This window comes from Micromys minutus, assembly GCF_963924665.1.
Source record: "Micromys minutus genome assembly, chromosome: 1".
NCBI lineage: Eukaryota > Metazoa > Chordata > Mammalia > Rodentia > Muridae > Micromys > Micromys minutus.
Window position 1 is genome coordinate 54,700,226 of NC_137969.1, and position 27,554 is coordinate 54,727,779.

General features: G+C 40.2%; 1 protein-coding gene across 3 annotated transcripts in view; it reads left to right on the forward strand.

Annotated features, from left to right (window-relative positions):
- The window catches only part of KCNK2 (potassium two pore domain channel subfamily K member 2), a gene marked incomplete at both ends in the record, with an annotated part of 184,018 nt that overhangs the window by 83,603 nt on the left and 72,861 nt on the right, over positions 1-27,554 (forward strand). For all 3 annotated transcript variants that reach the window (XM_080933568.1, XM_080933567.1, XM_080933569.1), the window contains one exon: positions 5,211-5,328. In XM_080933568.1, the coding sequence (XP_080789694.1) occupies positions 5,211-5,328 (118 nt within the window). The remainder of the gene's footprint in view (positions 1-5,210; positions 5,329-27,554) is intronic.

A 27,554-nucleotide genomic window follows, 5' to 3' on the forward strand; every position in this document is an offset into this window, starting at 1 on the left:
ATTTCAGTCCCCTCATGTTACCAATGTCACTTGATAGTTCACAAGACTTAGTAGAAAAGCAAGCTTTGAAATTTATGCATACATGCATGTGCACAAGAGTGTGTATGTATATGCATATATGTATGTGCATGTGTGTGTGTATGTGTGTGCATGTGTGTCTGCATGTATGTGTATGCATGTATGTGTTGCAGTGCATGTGTATCTGCATGTATGTGTGTGTGCATATATGTATATACATATATCTCTATGTGCATGTGTGTCTGTATGTGTGTATACATGTATGTGTGTGTGTACAGGTGTATGCATGCATGTGGAGGCCAGAGGTTAACACTGGATGTCTGCCTTGATCCCCGTCCGTTTTGTATTTTGAGACAGGGTCTCTCAGTGAACCTAAAGTTTAGTGATTCAGCAAGAAAGAATGCACAGTCTCTCCAGTTTCAGTGTCTTGTATTTTTAAGCTATATAGCCAATAAATCCACTAGAACCAAGGGAATATCAAGCAATAACTTTTGTTTGATTTGTGTTTAATTAGAACCACATTTATTTCTTTACCTCTTATGTACCTTGTACTGTTATTCCTATCTTCCAAAGAATTATAATACTTCCAAAGATTTGTTTAGCTCAGCTGAGGAGGACGTGTGTCCCCCAGAGGTAGATCACTGCCAAGTGGCTGTTGCTGCCATGGGTTGAGATTCTGAAAATGGCCTCCAGCACTGGTGCAAAGGACAGCCCTCAGCACTCCAGGCCACAGCTGCAAGAGATGTGCTCAGAATGTTCTAGAGCAGTTACCTCTGCCCAGCGGGAGCTTGTATGCCTTCTAATAAAACTTTGTTTGCAAGGCATTTTAAAAAATTTATTTTTATTTTTGGGGGTGTGTGCATATGTAGGTCCAAGAGCCTATGGATTTCAGAAGAGGACACCAGAGACCCTGGAGGTGGAGTGGTAGACAGTTGTGAACCTAGGGTCATGGTTCTTCCTCTGCAAGAGCATCAAATGCTCCACACCGCTGAGTCACCTTTCCAGCCCTTGTCTACCAAAAATAAATTTTAGAGTTTTATTTATATTTAAATTTTATGTTTATTATTTTATTTACATACAAATATTTGTTTCTATATAGATGTATTTATACTATATTATTTGTTTTAAAATTATTTATTTACATTTTAAAACTTGTTCTCAAAAATACTTAAAGGACACTTGTTTACCAATACTCTATATACTTAATGACACAATCCTCTATTTGTGGATTTTGCATGAGAAAAACACTGCTTTCTTTGTTCTTGTTTAACTTTACTGTGGGATTCTGATGAAAAGAGAAAAAGCAACAGAGCAAGCTACTGAGAACAAAACCACAGAGATAAAAAACCACAGGACAGAAGCAAGCTCTCTGCAGGTGGAAACAGATCAAACACAAAGAACTCGAGAGCTCCTGGTTAAGCAGTGTTTTCCTAGCTTGGTCCCTAGGAGCTTCTCAGATTTATGGCAAGGTCAAATCAATCTTCATTCATTATTATTTAAATATTTGCTTGATTATGAGTCTGTCTGTGTATGGGTGTGGGCATGTGGGTACAGGTTCCTGAGGAGGCCAGCAGGGGGCGACAGATTCCTCTGCACAGGAGATAAAGTTGTGAGCCACCCTATGTGGCTGCAAACCAAACTCAGGACCTCTGTAAGAGTCTTACATGCTCTTAACCACTGAGCCATCTCTTCAGCCCCCAAAGGAATTTTCTTAGTGCCAAGAAGGTGTTTTGTCTTTTGTGTTCTGTTTTTCTCATGTACTGTACGGTTCTGGAGTTTACGGAATGAGCTGCTCCAACAGATTGATTGCTGATGTATTAGGATACATCTCTCTTGTATTAAATATTTACAAATTTAAACACAAATATACAAAACTTTAGACATAAACTTTACTTACATTTTTATATTTTAAACATAAAAAGTACGATTTAGATATACAACATAAAAGCTCACTGATTTCTTCAGTGAGTGATGAGACTATAAAGTGATTCTGAGACAAATCTTTCAAGAAGTGATATCTCAAAAGATGAGAAAAACACATTTGTGTGTTCAATCCTGGTTAATAACTTCTGAATCTAAAACAGGAAGAAGTAAATTCTCTAAAAGTGATCATGTAGGCCTGGGTAGAACATAGAACAGTACCCCAATGTGTTTCCTTGATGCAGTCAAGATTTATGCTGTGGCCATGATAGGCACTTTGGGCTGTTATGGGACTTTTCCCTTTCCTTTTTATAGATTTTATGTATTTTAAATATGTGAGCATTTGATTTGTGTGTGATGAGAGTCTGTGTAAAGGAAGGGGGGAAGAGGGGAGAGGGAGAGAAAAAGACAAAAAGAAAGATGTAGAGGAAGGTAGAGCTAGAGGGAGGGAGGGGAGAGAAAAAAGGAGGGAAGAAGAGAGAAGGATAGATGGGGAAAGGAAGAGGGAGGGAGGGGAGAGAGACAGAGAGAGACAGACAGAGACAGAGAGGGAGAGAGAGAGAGAGAGAGAGAGAGAGAGAGAGAGAGAGAGAGAGAGAGAGAAAGAGAGAGAGAGAAGGAGGAAGAGGAAGAGGGAGGGAGGGAGGGAAGGAAGGAGGGAGGAATGGCTGGAGGGAGGGAAGGAAGGAGGAAGGGATGGAGGGAGGGAGGGAAGAAAGGAGGGAGGGATGAAGGGAGGGAGGGGAGCATATGGCAGCACCATAGGACAAGAGCCAAGGTCTTTATAGCCTCTCCGTGAGCTCTCAGGTCCCCGCCTTTGCTTGCAGTTAAAGTGTGCATCACACTGCCTGGAGGAAAAAATCTAAATAGATTGGACTCATGACAGTGAAAATTTGCATAAAACTACAAGAACATGTTTTTTAGTTTTAATTTTGTCAGTGCTTGCTGCTGAGGATGGAACCCAGGCCTTAGTGTGTGCCACTTAGGTGCTGTTTAACCCAGCTACACACCCAGGCTGTCTCCCTCTCTCCCTGCCCTCCTCCTCATCCTTTCCCTGCCTCTACTTCCTCCATCCCCTCCTCTTCCTCCTTCTCCTCTTCCTGCTCCTTTTCTTTCAGTTTTGAGACAATACTTTGCTAATTTACCCAGTCTGGCTTTGAACTCTCTTCTAAGCGCAGGTAAACCTTGAATTCCCCAACCCTCTTGGTTTAGTCCTTGGAGAAGCCAGGATCACAGTCTTGGTTTGACAAGCTCAGCAAAGCATATTTTTACAAGCTTGATAATGAAGAGAAAACTAGGTTATCTGGTACTAAGAGCAGGGAATGGCGTCAGAGCAGCAGAATTAGCCTTCTCAGAACTAACTCCATTGCATGCTGTGCACATATTTGCATTTGAACCCTTTTTTTTTTGTTTTTGAAATGTAATTTAAAATACCAGCATCCAATGTTATTAACAATAAAGAATAGATTCTAAACCTTTGTTATGAGTGAGGTGAAGATAAAACGTCATTAATATCAGGATGACTGCTAAACCTTTGTATGTTGATGAGAAACAGTCTAAATAGAGTCTTCTAGATAGATCATGGCCATTTCCAATCGCACATTATAAAATATTAATGATCATTAACGTGGCTGATTTATTTTTAGCAATCGCTTCCGAGGAAATATTTAGAAACAGGGGAGTATTTATACACAAATATATTCACAAGAGTATTTTATAATGTATAATTATTTATAAATAATTAATAACAGCATGGTTCTATGTATATTAGACTATGGTAAATACACAAATAGCGAAGGGAAACACATGGCTAATATTACCAGTAAAGACATTATTAAATAAGTTGTTAATAGTCAATACACTGTTTTTTTCTTGGTCATTACCCAGCTATAATTAAATCAGAATGGAGATTACAACATTTAACATAGGTTATGACTCTAACTATATAACAAACATGTTGGACCAGATTTGGTGGTGCACATCTGTAAGCACAGCAAGCTGGGAGGCTAAGGCAGAAAGATGGAGAGTTTGAAGCTAGCCTGGGCTATAGAGCAAGCCCCTCTCTCAAAACAAACAAACAAAAAAGTAAAGAAAAAAAAAAAAACTACCAGAAGTATATGGCTCAGTACATTAACGGTGATGTGTATGTGTTCTGGAATATTATTATTTTTTAAAGCCATTTTTTGACATCTTTATTTTTCCAATTTTGCTTTCACAATGAATTTATCTTATAAAGTAAATGAAAACAATATGATCCAAATTGATTTCGCACATGGGTATTGCTGTTTTAATCAATAGATTGGCACCCGCTGCTATCAGCTGCGAAGCGAGATTGCTGCTTTACTCTTGCTTGCTCTCTGTTAGTCCGTGGCCGGTGGAGCAGGATGCCCTTTAATCTCCCTCTGCTTGTAACCATGATTCCACTGTGAACAATCTGCAGCAGCTTGACCTTTTCCTTACCTATCAGAGGATTCTCTACCCATTCTAAAACCTGAAAGCTAAGCTACAAGGCTTTCTCTAGCAGAGGCAGAAACATATCACCTGCCTACCACAGTGTATCTCTTCTGCTACCTTTGATAGAATCTACGTTTTTCACACTTCCAGGTGGGGGTCATGCCATCTCCCAGTCTACCCCCTATATGGCTTATGCAAGGAGCCTGCAGATATCTGTGGTCCCCGTAAATCTGCTTATGATGGCCTTGGATGATTCTCATTCTTGAAGAATTTACTAGAAGCTGTAGAGATCCAAGGCATCTAGATCTAAGAGGATAGACATGGTGTAGTAACAAGTTTTTTCTTCTCACCTCAGTCTGTTTCATTAAAACAGACAGCTCAGTCTTGGACATTACCACTAACATCTGAAATCACAGATATGTTAATGAGGCTATCTTGGGTTATTTAAATATAGGATGCAAAGTGATATTTAAATCCACAACCAATCTACGCTGCTTACCAGAGCACAGTGATATACTCAGGTGTTGATTCAGACATGTTACTAAACATGCCAGTGGAGACACTCTACATGTGTACTGTTAGACGATCCGTACCAATCCACTCCCTTGCTGTGAAATGTAAAATTCTCATGATTTTAAGTGATGTTATGTTATTATATAAAAAGTTTTGATCTTTTAACACTTTTTAAATAGAAAAAATATATCAAAGGCTTAAAGTTGATATGTCTGTGTAATTTGCCACGCCCGGGGTGGGAGTTGAGATGTTTGATGCCACTGTGTGATTGATATGTACTGATAAGTCTCTTTTTAAACTTGCAGCAAATAGTGGCAGCCATAAATGCAGGGATTGTCCCCTTAGGAAACAGCTCCAATCAAGTTAGTCACTGGGACCTCGGAAGCTCTTTCTTCTTTGCTGGTACTGTTATCACAACCATAGGTAGGAGACGACTCCCTTTCTCTTTTCTTTTCGGTATAGTTTGCGACCTGACATCTCTCTGTTCAGATTTCCCTTTTACAGTTGGTCAAAGCAGTCGGTCTGAGATAGAAAGCTAGGTGATAATTGAGAGAGTTCTGAATTCAATGTTTGAATGGAGGGAATTTGAAAAACCAGCTGTCCGTTAAGTTTAAAATTTATACCTGTAAAACTCAGGAGCAAAATGATGGAGACAAAATACAAGGGATAATATTTTGTAAGATTGGTTTGAGATGATGGATTTTTTTTTGTTCATGTACTCCCCCCCCCCAGACTTCTTAAATTCAATGTGACAATATGACAGGATCTGACTCTGGTTTTGACTTTGATATGTTTATTCGATGTTACCTATCTCAGTTTATAAATCTTACCCTCTCCCCTTAACAGCACCCATTGTTATATTGATTGTTTATGTATTAGGATTATTTTAGGGTGGGATGTGTGCATGTTATATGTAGACAGTAGCATAAATGTATAACTGTATTAACTGTGACCGTAATCAGGACCCTGGATGTCTTACCTTACCTCATTTTTCCCCTCTACAACAATGGACATATTTTTGCAATGGAAGCTCATGTTTCTCTTGAGCTTGCCTTGGGTGCACTCAGCACTTTCCTGACTGCAATATAAATGCACACAGTCCTCCTTCTAGCAATCAGCCCTTCAGTGCTGCAGAACTTTCCAGAAGACTTCTATGCATATCCCATACTGTGAGCCACCCTCGCCGTTCTCCAAGGTCAGGTGAGGGTTCCAGCTCTATGGTTCATGCAAAGGAGTGTGCTTAAACCGTGACTTCTGAAAATCAGGATCCGGATTCATGACAGTCATGATGCATCTCAGCCGAGGACACTACATACATGAGCTCATCTCATGGGAGCATCTGGGACTGTGAACATTTTCATTTTATTGTTGATTGCCATTCACAAATCCTAATTGAGTGCACCGCCAAGATACGGTTTGGGGATCACTCTTCAGCGCTGATGTGCCTTTCTCCGGAGAGCAAGAAACAAGGCTAACACCGATGCTTCTATCAGCAGGGTTAAAAGTTGTGTGGCTGTGAAAATCTGGAAGAATAGCAACCTTGATTCTTAACCATAATAACAGGCTCTGTTTGAGGCTTAGACACGTTGACCATTTCTACTGTGGAAATGACCATTTACTGTGTAAACTACTTAGAGTCTGTAAGCATGCGGAGAGGGGGGGAAGGGGCTCACAGACTGAGAATGGTTTGTTCCTGTCCAAGGATAACTCCAGAGCTCACATCATAACTCGTGCAAGAGACCCCATCATTGTATGTACTGAATGTGTGCACTGTATGTTTATAAACAGTCTCGTTTTTTTTATTTGAATCCCCAAATTCAGAAAGTTTCACAGACATATACTTCAGTGCACAAAGAGATATAAACCATTGTCACAGCCTTGCCCCCAAATTATAGCCACTGGACACAGTAGCTGCTTATTTGGACTGCCTTGGGAGCTTCCTGGGAGCCCTACCTTTTACTGACCCATCTCTGTTTATAGCCGATGGTGGCTCAAGTCATTCTGAGTCACCCGTCTGAGATCTTTTACTTCTCGGTCTTTCTTACTCCTGTGTCAAAGGCCAGCTTTGCTGACCTTGGACTAGATGAACGGTTAGACCAGAGTAAAAACATTGGCTTTTCCCCCCCAAGTATCCACATGACAGCCAGATTTTTCATCTGGTGCAACTCAAAGAATAAGTATCAGTTGTTGCTCTTTCTCTCGTGACCCTTGTGTTTCTCCGCCATGCATGCTGCATTGTGCCACTAACCGCAACCACTCCCTTTGAAACCAGAACTGGGGAGAGTTTTGGGTAGGTGACATGCAGCATCTTGGGTAGGCTGTCTCGTGAAGGTGGTGCTTCATGCAGCCATGTGGGCTGCAGATGTCCGTGGCTTTTCTATTTCATGTTATCAGCTTAAAGATGCAAATATGAACCAGGCAGCTCATTTCATTGAAACCATGTTCAAGGGAAGGTTTATTATGCAAAGCGGCACATTAAACCTTAAGACCCAAACTTAAGGAATTGCTTCCCAATTACTCACTCTTTCTAAAGCCGGATCCTTCCAGCTTCCCCAAAATTTATGCCACAGCTGAGCATATGCCATCTATCTGGGATCATTCTTTTTTTTTTTTTTCCAGACCCTGCTTCTAGCCCATCCGCTTACATAGTTGGCTCTGCTTTTAAAGCCACCCCAGCCTTGACTGATCACCTTTCTAGCTGCTACTGATTTGGTCTAAACCAATTTAACTACACATTGCTTTTACTGAAGAGGCTTACTCAGAGTCTCCCTGTCTTTTCAACCCAGGGAGAAAAAGTTGGTGGAAAAAGCCACAGCCCTGTACCTGTTGCTGCTAGTGATGCCATGTCTATGAGGTCAGGGATTTTCATTTGTCTGATGCCCCCCTGAACCTCCAGTTTCTGAGATACACTGGATGTTTAAGAATTAATTAGGTAAGAGCTGCAGAGATGGTTCAATGGCTAAGAACACTTGCTGGTCTTGCAGAGGATGTAGGTTGGCAAAGATTGGGCAGCTCATAACCCCTGTAACTGGTTTCACGAGATACACTCCCCTTTGGAGTTCTCAGGCACATGCACACATGTAGTGCATATAAAATCTCTCTCTCTCTCTCCCTCTCTCTCTCTCTCTCTCTCTCTCTCTCACACACACACACACACACACACAGACACACACACACACAGACACACACACACAGACACACACACACACAGACACACACACACAGACACACACACATTTATTTTTAAAAGAATGCATCTTACAAGGGAGAACAAATAGGGGGTTAGGTGGTGTGAGCTATGACTCAGTGGATGCTCCTTGACTCTTAAGTGATATCTATGATCCTAAATTCAGGGCATGTTTGACATGTCTTATCAATAGCCAGCTTGGTTGTGTATTCATTTGTCCTGTGGCTAGCAAATGTCCTTTCTCTGCTGCCATAAATCTAAGAGTTTACCCTTTACCTGAGTATGCCCAAGGAAGAGCCAGAATGGTTGGTGGGTAGATAAACATGACAAGGAGTTCCAGGCTCTAAACTAAGAGCATTTGATAGAAACCCCTGGGGTACTTTAGAGGATACTCAGGTAAGTGGGTAGGGAGGAAGGGACAAAAGATGCTTGCCTCTGGTTAGTAAGTATCATCTCAAGACTGGAAAAGGGTGATAATGTGTATGGATGAGAGGTTTCTAGGCACAGCAAGCTGAGGGGAAGAGGGGAGGTAAAATGTTCCAGGTCTGCAGGTCATCGGGAGTGGTCGCTGATGTCAGAGGGCCTCATCCTGGACATCCTGTGACTTTGTGCCAGTTGAAATGGCTCATAATGGGTTCTTTCTGCTTTGGCGGTCATCGGGAGCTTAAGGAAGAAGAACACACACCCTGCTTGTAGTCTCATTGCGGAGATAAAGTTCACACAGGTAAAGGAGCCAGAGATGTCACACAGTCCTCACACGGAACTGGGGTTGCAGCGTGGTTAGAAAGGAGAGCATGGGCCAGAGCTGAATGAACCCAAGCTGGACATGAACTGTGAACTGGAACAATGCTTTGAAGAACGTATTGTGTCTCTACTAGTGGAAGGAAGAGATGCCCAGTCGGCAGTAGATCAAGCTAAAACCCAGTCAGAGCATCAACTTGGCTTGGTTTGGGGATGAAGAGGTAAACATTTATTATGCAGACCAGAGGGTCATTTAAGGGGACATAGTAGGAAATGCTGACTGCTGGAGGTGGGAAAGGCAGTTGAATATAAATCGATACTCAAGGATTTTTGTATCCGCTAAATAAGAGAAAACATTGATTTCTTTTTAAAAGTAAAGTGGGAAATGACAGTGGACTTATGTGCATCCTTCAGAAAACTAGAAAACACTCAGTTGATGGAACAATTAGGAAGTTGGGACAGAGACTCAAATGAGTCGGGAGAGCCATTGGAGCATCGCCTGGGATGTCAGGACTCAGTGTGGGAGCACAGAGGGAGGCGGGGCTTGACAGAACCGGATGGGGGACGTAGTGTTTAGACAGTAGACTTGTAATTCATTGAGAGCTAGTGTTGATCCTATTCAGAAAACCGACTTAAAAAATAGCCAAGGTTTTTAAGTTCGGTGTTATTTTAGGAAGTTTTATTTTAGCAATTTACCCCCCTGCCCCCACCAACTTTTATTTCTTTCTTTATTTTGGTTAGTATTTGATTCTGCTGGCTCAGTTATGTTACTTTCTGGTCATTGCACTGGGGTCAGAAAGACCGGTGAGCAATCAGGACGCCAATAAACAAGACAGGTGTTTGCAGTGAATGCTGCTAAGGAACCTGAAGTGTGACCATGGAAACCGGAGTGGGGAGTGGGCGGCTTTTCCACAGAAGCTGCCACAGAACTCTGAGGGGGCGACAGCATCTGAAATCCGAGGGATGAAAAGAAGGCAGCGATGTAGAGATGGATGGAAAGGCGAGTTCAGTCTGAGGGCAGAGCCGTGGCACAGATCCCGAGTAAGATGGGGTCTTGCTATGTTCCAGGATTGAGATGAGCCACTGCCCAGACCCTGGATGTCTGGAAGAAGGGGCTCGGGAGGAAGCTATGGAGGTTCACAAATAGGAATCAGAGCAGGAGGGACTCAGAGGGTCATGGTAAAGGTCTTCATGGAGTGGGAACCACTACAAAATCTTATCAAAACAGTAGGGGCTGGGCTGAGGAGATAACTCGTGGTAAATAAGTAAGGTGCTTACTCCGCTAACAGGGGGTCCTGTCTCAAGGTTCTCTGCAGTTTACCATCCTGGCATTCCTTTGGGTCTGAGTAGAGAATCTTTCCTTTCAGGAACACCTGTCACCTTCACAAAGAACAGTCACTTTCTGCCACCACAGTGTTGAGAATGAGCTCAGCTATGTGGTTCCTATGGTTGTGTGGTATCTGCATTTTTCTGTATTTTTTGAATCGTGGGCTTTCTATTTGATTTTACATGGCTTGAATTGGTAAAGATTTATGGTACAGATACCTGGCTTGCTCCAAAATTGCATGATACGAGATTGGGATTGCATTTGGCTTATGAGAATAAAAATTGTGGGGAAAGAAGAGGAAGGAGGAGGAGAAGGAGAAAAGCAGGAAGTAAAAAGACGGAAGAAAGGAAGGAAAGGAATAAAGGAAAGATGGAATGCAGGAAGGAAGAAAGGAAAGAAGAAAAGAAAGTAAGGAAGAAAAGAAGGAAGAGGAAAGGAAGGAAGGAAGGAAGGAAGGTCTGGAGTAGTTTTATCAAGCAGTTCTAGATAATGAGGAGGAACAAGAAACAATGTGTTTTGGAAATATACAGAGTGTGCTGTAAACTGTAAAACCTTTTGCTGGCTTTTGGTTGGAGTGGAAAACTATAAACTGTAACTCTGAGGAAAAATTCCCAATGTTTTGTGTTTCATGTGGTAGATACAGAAATCTCTACCAGTGTGTGGGGAGGAAGCGTCCTGAACCAGAGGTGTAGAATTTGCCACAAACCCTCCTAAGAAGGTAAAGTGCCCACATCTTTGAGTGTTGAGTGCTAGCTGACTGATTTAGCACACTCATGAGTCTGTGGCATTTCACCAGCCTCTGAGAGAACTGCACACTGGATTTTTCAAGTCTATTTTAAATGAAAGTTAAGGTTCTTTCAGGCAGTTTAAAGATGAACAATTTTGCAAACAGACTTCTAACTTGGACTCATTACATTTTAAAAATAACTTATTAAAGAGGATGATTATTTTAAAAAAACTTGGAATACTGATATTGTTCTATTAAATGCGGAAGTGCAAATAAAATTGTTTTGGGTCTCTGGCTCTATGACTCTTCCCTACACTAAATTAATGAAAGTAAAACTCACATAAAGACATTACATAAATTCTTCATATTCAAAACCTTCATGCAATCTTATGTATTATTTGGAGAAGGAGGAGGGAGAGAAGAGGAAGAGGGAGAAGAAGGAGAAAGAAAACAAGAAGAGGAGGAAAACAATAGGAAGAGGAGGTTGAGAAAGAGGAGGAGGAAGGAGAAAGAGGAAAAGAAGAGGAGGAGGAAGAAGAGAAGGAAAAGGGAGAAAAGAGAAGAAAAAGAAGAGGAAGAGAAGGAGGAAGATGAGGAAGAAGGAGAAGGTGTGGGAAAAGGGGAGAAGGAAGAGACCGCCACTCCCACCCCTGGTCCTGCTACCACCATCAGAGAAGTTGCCCTGTGGCTCCAGTTAAATTTGTAGAGTCCAGAGTTATTCTGGATGGAAGATGGAACTAGACTTCTGTGAGTAGTACTGCAGACTCCTAAGTGGATGAGTTATATTAGGCATTCTGTCTTCCCATTGTCTATGTGTGCACACCATACACAGTTTTCATAATTTATATAATTTATTATTTTATATATTTACATTCTATATTTATAGTATGCCTTATATTATAAATATAATATATGCATATACTTATAAATATATTTTATAAATGTATAATTTATAATATAAATATGTTATATATAAATAAAATATATTTTACGATATATTTATAAATATGTGGTATATTTATAAAATAAATCCACTAATGTAGTATGATTTAATTATTCTGTGGTTAATAACTAATTCTGGGAAATTAATATGGGGAAGTTATTTTTAACCAGCTATTATTCAAATAAAAAAAACACAAGGACTTAGAATTATAATAAGTTTTCAAGCACTGGAGCTGGGCAGATATCAACCCTCTGAACTATTTTGTCTGCTTTCATGCCTTAAACCCCAATACAACACTTGACATATGTTCCTTTGGCACCCCTTCTGCTTCATCAGGCCAGCCCCTGTGGTCACATGCTCATGGTCCACATTACTCCATGGCAACTTCCTTTTTCCTCCTGTCCTCGCTTTCTCTTGTGGTCTCTACCTGAGATGCCAAGCCCGGGAATCTTTTCCTTCTCTTCTCTCCAGCAACAGGCTGTCAGCAACTTTTATTAACTAATCAGAGATAATGGGTGTGTGTGTGTGTGTGTGTGTGTGAGAGAGAGAGAGAGAGAGAGAGATAGATAGATAGATAGATTGATAGATAGATAGAGAGAGAGAGAGAGAGAGAGAGAGAGAGAGAGAGAGAGAGAGAAGGTTTACATTACAAAGGCTGGTGTATGTGAGAATCTGCTAATCTTTGGCTAAGCAGATGTTGAGATACAGAATTTAGCATTAGAATACATGGCAGCACCAGACCAACCCCAACATTTCCCCCTTTTGTCTCAATAAAAAGGGTCTTTCTTTTATGGTAACACTACATACAGTAGAAACAATTACACAATCTCTGGTATAATAGTTACATTCATAATGTCCAGTCCATTTATATTTAGCAATTTAGGAGAAAGTATTCTATTATCTATCCTGTCTTGGTGAATTTAGAGTTCTATATTTAAATCATGTGTTTCATTACCATCATAAAAATTTAAATCCTCTAACTTTTATAACTCATAATTACCAACCTTAAAACACCCATTCACAATTTTCCCAACCTTCATAGAACATCTAGATCCTCTGACCTTCATTTACCAACCTTAAGACACCTTGTTATAACTTAAACTTTCATACCCTTCAATCTTTTTAACTTGCATTTACCATCCTTAAAATATCTCTTTAGACCCTAAAGTATTTCCTTAGATCCTTTATAACTTAAGTTTAGTTTGTGAGACTATGACTATCTAGTTTTCAAACCCATCAGAAAATTGAGAAGGAAGAAATATTATCTAAGTATTTAGTAAGTGCAGGCTAGCAGCTTCCAAAAATTATCAAAATTACAGGCCGACTGGATAGTCCCCAAAATTCTCCAGAATGTTGGAGCATCTATCTTTTAGCCTTTTGGCCCAGTATATCTGACAGACATATTTGTGAGCCAGGAACTGTGAATGACTTGCTTACTCTGTCTTAGCAGGGCTTGGCAGTCAACTTTGCCTGTGTCCAAGTTTTGTTTACTTTGGACAGCATTCTATCTGCAGAGAGAGTTCGGGCTGTTTCTTTGCCCAGTGGCTGCTTGTCATAATTAAAGTCACCTCCAAATGGAGGTTCTTCAATGTGCATTATTGTCTTCTAAGTCAAATGGGGTACTGCCAGGAGCTGACATCTCCCAATATCAAAAAGGCCTTAAATTTTAAAATTTATATTAATAAAAATGTTATGACATGTCATATTCTATACGTTTGTAAAGTAATATTCTGAGGTTTGTAAAGACCTCTAGCTACTCATAGCATATCTGAGAAGGCAAACTTGTTTTTATCTATTCAACCTTGGAAGCAACTTATGTAATAAATTAGTCTAGTGTCTAAGATGACCATGAGTTTGACTATCTGAATATCAACTTCTATTTCTTAATTATCCTAAACAGTTTGTTATAGCATCTTTAAAATGGACTACAACTTTACACCTACAAATGAACTATATGTACTGGTCCAATACCTCATAAGAGTTGAAATATAATATATAATATGTTATAAAAATAACAGACTCAAATTTTGTATCAATATATAAAGATCTATATCAGTTTAACAAAATATAACCTTGATATGTATTAATATACAAATATCTATACCAATGTAAAATGTTTGTCTAGTAGTAGTTCTAATAGTTTAAGAATAGATTCAATAATCTATCCATTATTCCTGTTATTTATGTATTTTCCTATATCCCCCTTTCCTTTTCAACTTTTCTCTCTCTACATAAGTATGATAGAGAAAAGAAAGAAATCCTTGAGTCTAACTTTTTATACTTTATTTTTTTGTATAAGACAATTTAATAACTTGTAAGCAACTCTTTTATAACAGCATGTATTCATTATCCCATTGAATGACCAAAAATCATCTACCCCAATTCTTGGAAGTGGGCTGACATGTTCACTTAAAATTGCTTTCTGTTGTTTGGGGGCAATGGCATCTTTTGGGGACTTTAGGAAAACTGAGATATTAGTTAAGTCCTGGGAGAACTAGCTGTATCATTCGTTGTCCAATTTCTGTGAGATGGGAAAGGTCAGGGCTCAATTGAAGTCCTGGTTGGGTCTGAAGCTGGATGAACTGAGGTCACCTGATGTCAGCAACCCTCCCTGAAACTGTTATGGAAGTAATATCCCGGGCAAACAACATTAAGGCTGTCTAAGGCAGGATTAGGAACCCCAGCATCCTCAAGGGTGGATCCTGTTAAGGTTGCTTCCTTGGTTGTCATTTTCTGTGAACACATAAGCTCTCATAAAAAATATACAGTTTTGTACCAACAATGTTTTGAATGCATGTGGTACACATCTCAGTTAATGAAGTTTTGTTGTTGTTGTTCTTGGAGCATTTATTAAAAATCCCCATCCATGCCATAGGGAAGGCTGGAATGATGAGTCCTGAGGACTCTGTAGACGACAAGATCTATTGGCCATGACTAGATGAAGTTCTGGATGGAGACATAGACATCTCCCAGTCAATTTCAGAGTTGTCTCAATAGAGTTTACCATTACACACTACACATTCATTTCTTTTGATTTCTCTTTTCTTCCTGTCTATAGTCAAGACCTTCAGGCGTCTCCCTTTATCACATCTGATCCTTATTATTTTGGGTGGAATACAAAGCCTTTTCTCCTCCTCTATTTACAGAAACACAAAGCCTCTCTATGAACATAACATACCTTTTGTCCAACAGTTTGATGTCTTTACAAGTATAGACTGATTCAATCTAGCAGCCTCTTTTTTTATCTAGGTATGTTCTATTTTGATTACTCTCAAAGAGGATGTATAATACCATCATTACTTTTGAACATATAACCATTTACATATTGATAAATCTGAACAAGATTTATGGAGTCCAAATATTTAAATATAAATAATATATTTATTATTATTTATTGAGGCAGTTTTATTGTGTAGCCTGGTCTGTCCTGATTTGCTCTGTAAACCAGGTTGGCCTCAAACTCACAGGAAACTCATTTTTCTGTCTTTGTTTCCTTTAGCAAATATTACTGGCATGTGTCACCATAACTGGCTCAAGCATATTTTTAAGTCTATTGTACCTGTTTAGAGGTTTGGGTTTGGGTTCTGTATGTTGTGCTAGGCTGAGCTGCCGTCTGTTCTCCCACGAGAGCCCCACATTCCAAGAAGATTGGCTGGGTGCTCAGAGGAGTATGATAACCCTATCTCATGTGAGCTCTCATGAGCTGCCATTATTGTTCCTATGGGAGCCTTACATCTTAAGGAGACTAATTGGGTGCTCAGAGTTGTATGATATTTTACCTCATGCTAGCTTTCAATAACTCTTGACTGTGAGATGCATGCAGCATGCGTTTTAGCTTCCCAGCCTTTAATGTGGAGTTCCACTCCTGGTTGTCAACCCTCTGCTGAGGGAAGCATGCAGTCTGTTCCTTGGTGGTAGACTCCATGACCTTGTGTGCCTGACTGCATAGCAGGGAAACTCAGTGCCTCTGTGATTTCACCACCACCTGTCCTGAGCAGAGACTGGGATGCTGCTGTCTTCTGGGATGCTGCTACCTTCTCAGCCACCATCATGGTCTTTGTATCTTAATGAAACGGTGATTTTCCCAGCAACCCTGGTTTTGCATAGCATAAGGCTTTAAGCATGGGCATCAGGTACTGGTCTTACTCAGACATTCTCAGTCTTACCCAGAGCCTCTCTTTAACCATGGAGCAGTACTTGGGAAGTGTCCAGGCTGGTGTCTAAGCCTGGCACCTATAGATCAGAGGCTTTGCCCACCACCCAATTCTGGCTGGCGTAGTAGATGTCCACAAGCTAGCATACCCCCAGATCTTACCTCAGGGAGGGCCCAAGAAAAGCATGGTGTACATGAGTCTGGGCTGACAGAAACCTCTGTTAACCAATCAGGGGTAATTGGGGCAAGGTTTATACAACAAAGACTGGTATACAAAGAAATCTGCTCATCTTGGGGCTCAGAACTTAGAAGCAGAATGCATATTAGCAGTAGACCACCCTGAACACACAGGGGTAGTTATAATGTCATGATTCATTTTTTTTAAATCTCAGCATTCAGAAAGCAGGGATACTTGGGATTGCTATGTGCACTGTTCCATTCTAGCCAGTCTCAATAAAGCCAAAGTAAGTAAATAGATAGATGAACAGATGGATGGATGGATAGATAGCTTTTCACTAGGGAACCATGCAACTGAGTTAAAAGAAATCACAAAGAAATTCTCATGATATTTTAAATAAATATCCAAACCCCAGTATCCAAAGTTTGGACACTCCTATTTGAGCAACATAGTGTTGTGTGTCTTGTCTCCAAAAGTCCAAGATTCTGAGTTGAGTTTTTTTAAACATGGCTAGCAATGTATGCTTCAGAAACCTAGAGTTCTACCAATGTCAAGCTATGACATTCTGGGTTTAAAATAAAACAAGAGTTAGAGAGAAGAAGAAAAAATCTAATTGCCATAAAAAGAATTCAATATATTCTTTTAGAGTTATATAGGTTTACCATCATAAAACAAAGGTTAGTATGAAAGATGTTGTTAAGCTATAGAAAACAAAAGACTCGCAGGCCCAAGGATCATAAATCAAACATAGGAAATTCTTTGTCTTTTCACGGTGTCTGTTGGTTGATTTTCATTAAATGCTTACGAAGGGTTGAAAATGGGCGCAGTGTTAATTGCTTTTTAAAATTCATAGAAATGTTAGGAAGATAAATGATCACCTCTGTCAGTACAGAAAGGAAGTCATTTGTGTGGAAGCATTGGAAAAATAATGAGAAATGAATGGCGTACTCGCTTTAAACAGAATTCTTTGTATTTACAAATATATGAACACTACCCTATGTTGGCCCACCATGGTTACTGTCACACTACACCCTTGAATTTCTGATGCATAACATGATAGTTTCGGTTATTCAAATATTAAATGTCCCCTGTAAACTAATGCAGTTGAGTCCCATGCTTGTGGCATTGTTTGGGAAGGTTGTGGAGGTAGGACCTTGTTGGAGAAAGTGCATTACTAAGGTCAAGACTTTAGTAGCTGATACCCACTTCTTGTTTGTTTTCTGCTTCCTTTGGGGCTATAGTGTGATCAGCAGGTTGTCCTCTGCTGTTGTCCTGGATTCTCCACCATGATGGATTGTGTCCCTTTAAACTGTAAGCCAGGATATGCCCTTATTCCCTTAAATTGCATCTGTTTGGGTCAAATCCATGAGAGAAATAACTAATACAGCCCTACAGTCTTACAAATGTTGTGTAAAGTTGAGCTGGCTGACGGATCTCCCCTAGAATGACCAGTAGTCTTTCAATTGCAAAATAAAACAATGACTTAATTCTTTCAATGTGAGCTTCCAAGGTACAAAAAGCCATACTTGATGGTTGTGTTCTTTTAAATATCCATGGTTAAAATGTCCCACTTGGCCTTTGTAAAGGGAAATGTTCCATTGACTTACTGTGTAAAGTCAAGGTTATTTGATTATATGAATTGTAAGACAGTCTATAAGATCCAAGATGCTGCTTAAACAGAGGGGAACTGTATACTGTGTGCTGCATGGGAACCTCATTAGATTCTTATTTATCTATGACATTCTATTTTAATTACATTACCCCCATTCTTTATCCAAACCCTCACATATACCCCTCTCTGCTCTCCCTCAGATTTGTGGCCTCTATTTTCCTCAGGTGTTGTTGCATATATACGTGTGTGTGTCTGTGTGTGTGTGTGTGTGTGTGTGTTTGTGTTCACAAACACAACCTGTTGAGTTCATATAATGGGACTTGTATGTATGATTTCAAGGCTGACCAATTGGCACCAGACAACCCATTGGTGTGCTCTTCCCTGGGGCAGGCCACCTCTCCTGCACCCAGCCTTACTCAGTTGCCTGTAGTTTTTTTTGTGTAGGGTTGAGGCTTCACAGGCTTTTCTTCTCTTAGTTTGGCATGCCCGTTGGTGTCATTCTTGCTCAGCTCACATGTCAATGTCCTTGTTAGTGACACTTTAAGGGTATAGCTCCAGCTTCTGATGTTGCTAGGAGACACAATCTTATAGCAAAAATTTCAGGCTTATCTCATAATGGGTATATTACTCTCAGACAGCATCTGAGATGTTACCTGGGGCAAATCACATAACTGCAACCACCTTTCACTTACTTTCTTCATCTAAGAGGCATAATTTAAGTATGGAGCACGTGGTGTTTCCAGCATTCTCTGTTAGTAACCAAGTTTTTCATTCTTTTCTCTTAGATTCAGTTGTGGAGTGTGTGTGTGTGTGTGTGTGTGTGTGTGTGTGTGTGTGTGTGTTGGTGAACTTGTGAGTATTCCTGAATACATGTGCACATTAACCAACCAGGAAGCCTCGGGGATTCTCTTGTCCACTCAATGATGGGGGTACAGGTGCAGATGGCCACACCAGCTTTTTACATGGTTTCTGGGGCTTGAACTCACATCCTTCTGCTTTAAGACTAGCACCTAGTTGATTCAACTATCTTCCTAGCACTGACATTTTCTGTAAATCCAACTTTTTGTATTCTGTTTTACAGACTTCCCTTTAACATTTCACTTACCTCGTTTATTGGGTTATTTTTAGGGAAAGTTTGTAGATGTGTTGACTCCGTTCTGCATTTGGTTTTCCGCACACGGTGGCACTGGAGTGTTTATGTTCACCATCTATTTTTAGGTCCCTAGTTTGCTTCGTAAAACTCTCCCTGTGGTTATTTTTCTACAATTCATGGGACGCTTCTGCCTCTGTAAGTGAAAGCATTGGTTAGAATTTCTGCCCCTTCTGTCCTGCCTTCTAATCCCTAGTATCTTAAATGCTGATTTTGCTCTTGAAATCTGCACGTTCAATTTCTGTCTGTCTTGTATTATCTTCTATTCTGTTCCTCTTTTGATTCTTTCCTTAGTGGTTCTGGAAACCAAACTTGAGAACTTTCTCTTCCTGGGCAGGTGCTCCACCGCAGGACCGAACCCAGATTCGTCCTGGTTTTTGTTTTTAGGTGCCCATCACCTCAGTCTTTGTTGGCTTTGGGCTCCAGATCTGTAGGCAGAATTGTTTATTCTCATCTGTTGTTATTCTTATTTTGGCTGGGGACCCACAATTTCGTCTTCAGAGATGTACCATTCACTCATTCTGATGGTATTAATCTTTAATTCATGGGATAGTTTCTAGAAAGTTGAGACCTAACAAACTAACAGGCAAGATCTAGTAAGGCATAGAAAAAAGAAAGAAGTGATACACCCTGGGATGGGGAGGAGTAGGCCAGTTATAGAGGCCAAAAGTAGGAGAAATAATTTTATTCAATTACTATTGTGAATATTTATTTATATAATTAATTTAATGATATAATTGTATGTACTTATTTAAAATTAATAAAAATTATCAAGTCATTTATTTACTTTTGCAACAGTATTAACATGTAGCCCACCCCAGCTCTGAACTCATACACCTCCTGCTTCAGTCTGCAGTCCTCTGAGGAGGAAATTGGTTTAATGGAATTCAATGCTTGATGTTTCTTTTCTAGTTTTTCTATGGCTTCCATGTATCCGATTGATTGGCTATTCCTAAGCTGTGCACACAGAAAAGGATGAGGGACCCTGAGGCTTCCCATTTTCTGTAATGTGAACATGCTCACTGGCAGAATAGCACGTATTAATTGGTTCCCAAATCATGCACATGACAACCCACCACCTTCTGCTGAGTAGAGCATCCCCACACATTTTCTCCCTGTCGGCTTCTATGGTTGTGCAAACAAGGAACTGGCATTTTCTAGACATTGTTTTGAGATTTCTTTGGAAGCTCTCTTTGATTTTTCCCCCCTCAAGTCCTAGGTATCAAGATTTGACTTTTGAAGAGAGTAATTTACAGCAAAACTTAATCTAAGCAGCCTCGCTCATTGTGGGTAGGTTTTACACAGAAAACATAGGGTCCGCGTTTTCACTTTTGTGCAAACATTGAGTGAGAAGGATAAAAAGGACCAGAGTATAGAAACATGGGGTGATGGAGCAGTCCTCATGCTCTTCCTAGACTCCATCTCTCCAGGATCTTGCCAAAGATTCAAACTCCCATGTTTTTAACACATTTTAAAAATTGGAGATGCCACGAATGTTGTATACTTATGCCCCCACCCCAAGTATATGCAACCACATGTGCATGCATGTGCTTATGTGTGTATGTGTTGCATGCATGCATGTGTATATGTGTATTCATGTGTGCATGCATGTATTGTGTGTGCATGGGTGTGTGCATGTGTACATGCATGTGCATATGTGTGTTTGTTCATGCTTGCATGCATGTGTGTATATTTGTTCATGCATGCATATGTGTATTTGTATCCATGTATACATTTGTGTATATGTGTCCATGCATGCATGCATATATTTGAATATGTGTATTCGTGTGTGCATGCATGTGTGTATGTGCATTTATGTGTGCATATGTTCATGTGTGTGTGTGCATGTGTGTATTAAGTACAGTTACACTCTTTTCCGTTACTTTGACAATCAGCAGAGAAAACAGTCCCAAGATGTGCAGCAGAGCCCCATGCCTTGTTCATGAAAGGTTCTCAGTCAGCGATGAGTTCCTTCTACACATGTTTTTCCTGATAAAAAATGTTTCCTGTCAGAAAATATGACAGGTGGATCTGCCTCCTATGAGCTCCTAACTCCATGGCTTAAAGCACCATCTCTACCCTCTATTGAAAATGAAGAGAAAACTCTAAAAACAAAGAAGTTTCTCACCTGGAAACAAATACCACTCAGACTGAGCAGAAATAAAATGTCACCTGTAGTCACCAGCAGCTACTGGATAAATGATGTGTGCTGTGTGATAGCTCTGTTCTTGGTAGAGGTAAGTATAATAGTGTGAAGGTTTATTTTGTAGCTCAGAGAACCCAGGAGACACCGAGATGCCATGAAAGTCACGGCAGCCGGTGTAGAGAGGGATTTGCTGTGGTTTCTGTAATGCTATGTGGCACACAGCAGAGGCTGTCTAGTGTGTGGTGTGTTCCATGTTTCCTTCTTATACATACTGTTGCTTCATGCAGCCTCTAATGGAACTCTCCAGACAGTCACCTCATATGCTTTACACATGAACATTTTTTTTAAAGTTGGGTTTTATTATTAGTCAGTTGTTAATCTCTTACTCTTCCTAACATAAAACCAAACTAGAATCTTTCTGTCTGAATGTATCAAGATCCAATCTCATAGTAGAAAGGCAACCCAAAGGTACCATAGGCCACAGTACCTAATCTGAATTTAGGGGATGCCCCTTATGGTTTGAGTGATGAACACTTTCACCTGAACAACCCAAGTGCTATCACTTTGAGTCAGTATCTTTTTTTTTGTTATACATATGCATTGCCACCTTTACCTTTGTGACCACATCTCTCACATAAGCATCTTAAGGGAGGAAAGGTTTATTTTATCTCTTGATTTTGGTCTTCCTGGTAGGAAGCCAGGGTAGCTGGGGTGCCTCTGTCCATGGTGGATGATTTTAAGGCACACCATAAGGCAGAAACAGGACTAATAGCAGGGTTCAGCTATAAGACCTACCCTAAGTGACTTGTGGTACCCAACCTAACTCTCTTGTTTTAAATTTCTCAAAACAACTCAATTGTGGTTCAAGCTAGGGATCAAGTGTTCCAACAGGAGCTGGTGGGAAACATTTCAACCACAATGCCTGCCTTCCTTGATCCTTTTATCTGAGACTGACAGGAGTTGTTGAGTTCAGAATTGTCTTAAAATAATAACCACAACAAGGACAGATGCTCCCACCCTGGTTTCATGTGAAACTGTGTCAAATGTCAGCAATCAACACTTGAAAGTTTGTTTCTTACCTCTTCAAGCTGTGGTACCTAATTACCACCTGCACCCCAGTTTTCTTGAGTCTGACTTTGGTTATTTATGCAGTGGTGGGGTTAAAACTACTCTGGCCATCTTGGTGGTTATGTTTTATGGTTTAAATGTTTATTTTCTATTAATTTCATGCTCTTCTGCTTTGGTTTGAGATACTTTCTCTTGTGCAGATAGCAGTGTAAAAAGGTATCTTGCACACGATTCTACCTGGCCATTCCATGTTTGTGCGAGATTCCAGTCAGAGTGGCTCTCTCAACATAGTGGTTATATTTACTACCTGCTAATGAGATGTTCTGGCAGCTGCTATGTTTGTTAGGCTCTGGAATGAAAGGTGAACCACACTTCACTTTGTAGATTATTTGATTTAGTCAGAAAATAATACAGAGAATGTTTCCCCAAGTATAAGGACAAATATATATATATATATATATATATATATATATATATATATATATATATATGTGGACAATATATATATATAATAAAAAATATATATATAAGGACATATATAAGGACAAAAAGCACTGCCATCACTAGTGTCTCCATGATTCCCACTGTTATCTTCATCCACCGTGGACATGTGTCCTGAGGAGTCTTAGGGGATTTACCCTAAGTTAAGACGGGGTCAAGCAGCTTCATGCCATGTCTATAGTCAAGTGCAGGGTCAAACAAGTGAACCTGTGCTGCCAGCTGGCTGGCTAGCTCTAATTACTCTTACAGAGTTCAGGGTACAACCTAGGGGATGGTGCTGCCCACAGCAGGGGTGAGAGTGTAGAACAGGCAGAAGGTTGCGAGACTGGTTCAATTAACAATCAAGGTAATTTCCCAAAATATCTACAGTCCAGCCTGATCTAGATAATTCCCCAGTTAATAATGTCTTCCTAGTTTTGATTCGAGAATGTGGTGAATTGCATAAAATTAGCTGTTGAAGACCTACCCGCTCTCTGCCATGCTCCATTCAAACCCTCCATGTTTGCTGTTTGCCTGTGGCACAGGATGTTTTTCCCACAGTATGCCACATTGCCTTTAGCATGCTTGGAAGTAAATGTTTATTGAGTATGTTTGCAGTTGATCTAACTATCTCCACGGCAGGTTTGTTAAGGGGACCACGCATGTCAGATGTCAGTCATGTCCCTACTTAATGGATAGGTATCTGTGCTGACCAGATTTATGCCTCTCTCTCTCTCTCTCTTTCTCTCTCTCTCTCTCTCTCTCTCTCTCTCTCTCTCTCTCTCTCTCTCTCTCTCTCTTTCTCCCTCCCTCCCTCCCTCCCTTCCTCCCTCTCTCTCTCTCTCTCTCTCTCTCATGCTAAGATCAGGAATACAACTTCAAACTGTGCTGAGTTGCTGGAGAAGAACTGTATCTATGCTTGATTTAATGTGGTGTTTTAGGACCTTTGTTATATAGAATCCAAATTCCTGCTGTATGCCTCTCTCTGTGCCAGAAAAACTTGTTATTTTGATTTCTTATTAATGAATGTTTTCCCACTTCCTTGATGCTACTGGATCATTTATTCCTTTTGTGGGAATAAAAGGAAAGTCAGGTCACCTGGCATTTAAATAGTGCATTTAAAGCTAGTGGTAGAAATACCCTTTTATTATGGACTGCACAGATATCTGTTTATTGGCCTATATTTAGAAAGGGGAGTTGACTTGAACCTAGAGCTCTTATGTTATCAAAAGTCCCTGTCTTCTAACACTTAATCAAATGTAGAGTGCTTAGATGCTGCCACTAGATGTGGCAGGATATAGGAACACTGAAGACTAAGAGCCACAGGTAATGATAGCATGGCAAGAAATCAGCCAGGGAGCTAGGAAATAACATGCTTACATCACCATCATGTTCTTCATTATCATCTTTATCATCACCATCATGATGTTTTCTGAGAGGGAATTCCTATCAGAAATCACTGTAGGTTATGTAGATATATCTTGTTAGCAAAAGTGTTTGAGAGGAGTTCATTAGAAAGCATCTTGAGACATCTGTAACTTCCTATAGAGTTTGCAATTGACAGTCTCTAGTGATGGATATGAGAATGTGAGTTGCATCTTAGGTTAGCAAGGTGGCCATCTTGTGAACTAGCAATTGGGACATCTTGTGAAATAATGTTTCAACTACAAGCATCTGGATCCTGGGCCAAGTGAATTTGCTAATGATGAAGTTCATACATAATAACAAATTAAGTTCTGACTCTGTTTCTATGATTCACAAATTTTGACACATGTACATTCCTTTCCATTTAGAAAGATTTTCTGTATGGTGTGTTTCAGTGTGGGTCTAAATCCTGTCCTTATGTAAATGATTGAAACCTCTTCAATACTTTTTCTAAGCAGTTGATGAGTAGTTAATAAATCTGAACCTTAATGTTTAGTCACTAATCTTTAGCATTCCAAGGGAATCAATAAACCTCATTTTATTCTACATTTAGAAAATGGTGGTAATTTATTGTGCTTAAACTTCACAAGATCATCTTAAAATTTTAAGGACATAGATGAATTATATCACAATGAGTGTTAGAGAAGAGGGTGAAAGTGTTCAATGAGCAATGCTGCTTTCCATGGCTTCTCTTTTATGATGAAATTATTTTTGCTATTTTATCCTGGGGAAAGAGCATCTAACTAGTTTTGTGATGGCTGAGATGGAAATATTCTTATTCAAGTAATTCATGGACCAAAGATCCAGACTGAAGAGAATGTGTCTTGTGATTATAGGTAGTGTTTGATTAGGACATAGATTTTCCTTCATGTCTTACACATCCTGAGTCTGTAATAAGAGCACAATCACCTTCACTTATATATTAAGAATTTATAGTACAGTAATTTAGCTGTTGTGGGGTAAATAGTTTAAGGTTTCGTGTGTAATTCTTGGCTGAAAAACCAGCACTGTGAGAACATGCCAGTGGCCACCTTCGATACCACAGGTTAGCCAAGGAGGACCAAGTGTGGCATTTGCAACTGGGGTGCTAATAGCAGCTGATGGGGGCCAGCACTGGTAGAGGTGATGGGGGTCAGTTCAAATAGCAGCCATCGGGACTGCTGCCAATGGCAGCCAGTGACTAGAGTCATTCAACAGACTTTTCTCTGAGGGAACAAAGCTTGATTCATTGGGGCCAGTATTCCTTGTGACCAGCAACAAACTCTCTGGACTCTTTAAATTCATTAGGGGATAGCAAAAAGGAAAAGAGAAAATGAGAGGAAAATATCACACACACACACACACACACACACACACACTGTAACCCCAAAGTGATCATTCTTTGTCACTGATTAACAAAGTTTAAGCAAGCCAGTCTACAATAGCAGCTTGCCTGCTATGCTTAGCTGATAGATTATTTGTATTTATTAAGGGATGGATCATCATCTATATTACGCCTTATTTTTGAAGTCTTGTTCAGCTAACTTGGCTAACCTTCTATTCTCTGTTCTTATATTCATAATAGAATTATTTACTCTTTGTTCATAACCCTGTCTTTTCACAGTGTGCACCGAAATCTATGGTCAAATTTCCAGATCACAAGGTCAAGAAACTCAGGCCCAACCTAGAATGAATGTTTTCTTTGATCATTAACTTATTCCAAAGCTATTTTTTTTGCTACTACAATTACATGTATGTAACACATGAAGTCTCACTGTTATTTTCTCACCTGTGCAGCTCTTGCTATGCTATGAGGAAGGGGCACATTCTGTTGCCCATCCTAACCTTATACTTTCTATCAACTACACTAACTTTCCAAAATTATTTTAATCAGACCAACTTCCTAAAACTACTTAAGTTGAATTGATAATTCCATAAATCATTAATTCATCTAATCAGCATTATATCACAAACGTTCATCTTCATATTGATCTTCAGGAATCTGGTCCACCAGGAAGTAATCACATCAGGCGATAGGCAGCGAGGGTCTCCCCATGCCCAACCACACCGTGCCAGGTATGTGAGAAGTATAGCAATGGCAAACATGAGGAGGCACACCAGTGGTAAGAAGCAATCCTGGGACAAAGCCCCTGGGTCTGTGCCTTTTAAGGTCATACCTAGCATAGCTAAGCAAAACAGTAGGCCTTCTCCAGGAAGCTCGCTTGCCCACTGCAGCTCTTCCTGCAGGATATCCACCTGGAGCATCATCCAAAGAGGGAAGACATAAATATGTCCTTTTATGAAGATGCTAGTTTTTGTTTTGAATCATATATCCTGCAACAGTGTTTGCTCTTTGATGTTTGGTTGAGTTGTTTCCTCATCAGATACAATTCTGGATTTAACTAACTACCGGTTATTTTATTTTGGTAAGATGAGATGTCGGTGGGCCTGGTGGCACATGCTCGTAATTCCAGCACTGTGAGGCAGAGAAAGGAGGGGCTTGAGTTCAAAGTCAGCCTGGGCTGCACAGTGAGATCCTGTCCCTGAAGAAATACACACACACACACACACACACACACACTAGGCTTTGATGCCTGAGAGGCTGGCTTGTCCTATACTGCTCATGGGCCATCTTTTGGATTTTTCTGCCTCCTCATTCACTCCACCACCAACCTTCCACAATTTTGGCTCTGTAGTATCAAAACTGTCTTTCTGTACCTAAAATTACTTACATTTCTGAGTATTAGAATAGCATTTTGATTTTTACTTTGGGAAGATATCTTTAATTTATATTTACCAAATTTTACCTTTTCCATGAGTCTTGAGTAAAATTTAAAGCAACATAAACAGAGTAGTAGAACTGCCTGGATGTGAGCATGCCAGTGTGATCCTGAGTGTGATCCTGAGCATGCAAGTGTGATCCTGAGCATGCCAGTGTGATCCTGAGTGTGATCCTGAGCATGCAAGTGTGATCCTGAGCATGTCAGTGTGATCCTGAGCATGCAAGTGTGATCCTGAGCATGGAAGTGTGAACCTGAGCATGCAAGTGTGATCCTGAGCATGCAAGTGTGATCTTGAGCATGCAAGTGTAATCCTGAGCATGTAGGTGTGAACCTGAGCATGCAAGTGTGATCCTGAGCATGCAAGTGTGATCCTGAGCATGCTGGCATGATCCTGAGTGTGCCAGTGTGATCCTGAGTGTGCTGGTGTGGTCAAAGCATTGCAATAGGAATATCTACAGACCAATCAATTCAGCTCAGTATGTTTTCTTAAAACTCTGCAATGAGTTTATTCTCACACAGACATGGAGAGGTGACTGCAGCAGGGTTACTGCTCCCAGCAAACATGGGAATTAGAAGAAAGCCAAGAACTTGGGCTAAATCCCAAGAATCCACATGACTTAATTACATGGTTCCTTAAAGAAGTAGATGAAACTTTATGTTGCAGACTCACATGTGTGAACACTTGGTCCCTAGCTGTTGGTGGTTTGGGGAGATGGAACCTTTAATAGGTAGAGTCCCACAGGAAGAAGT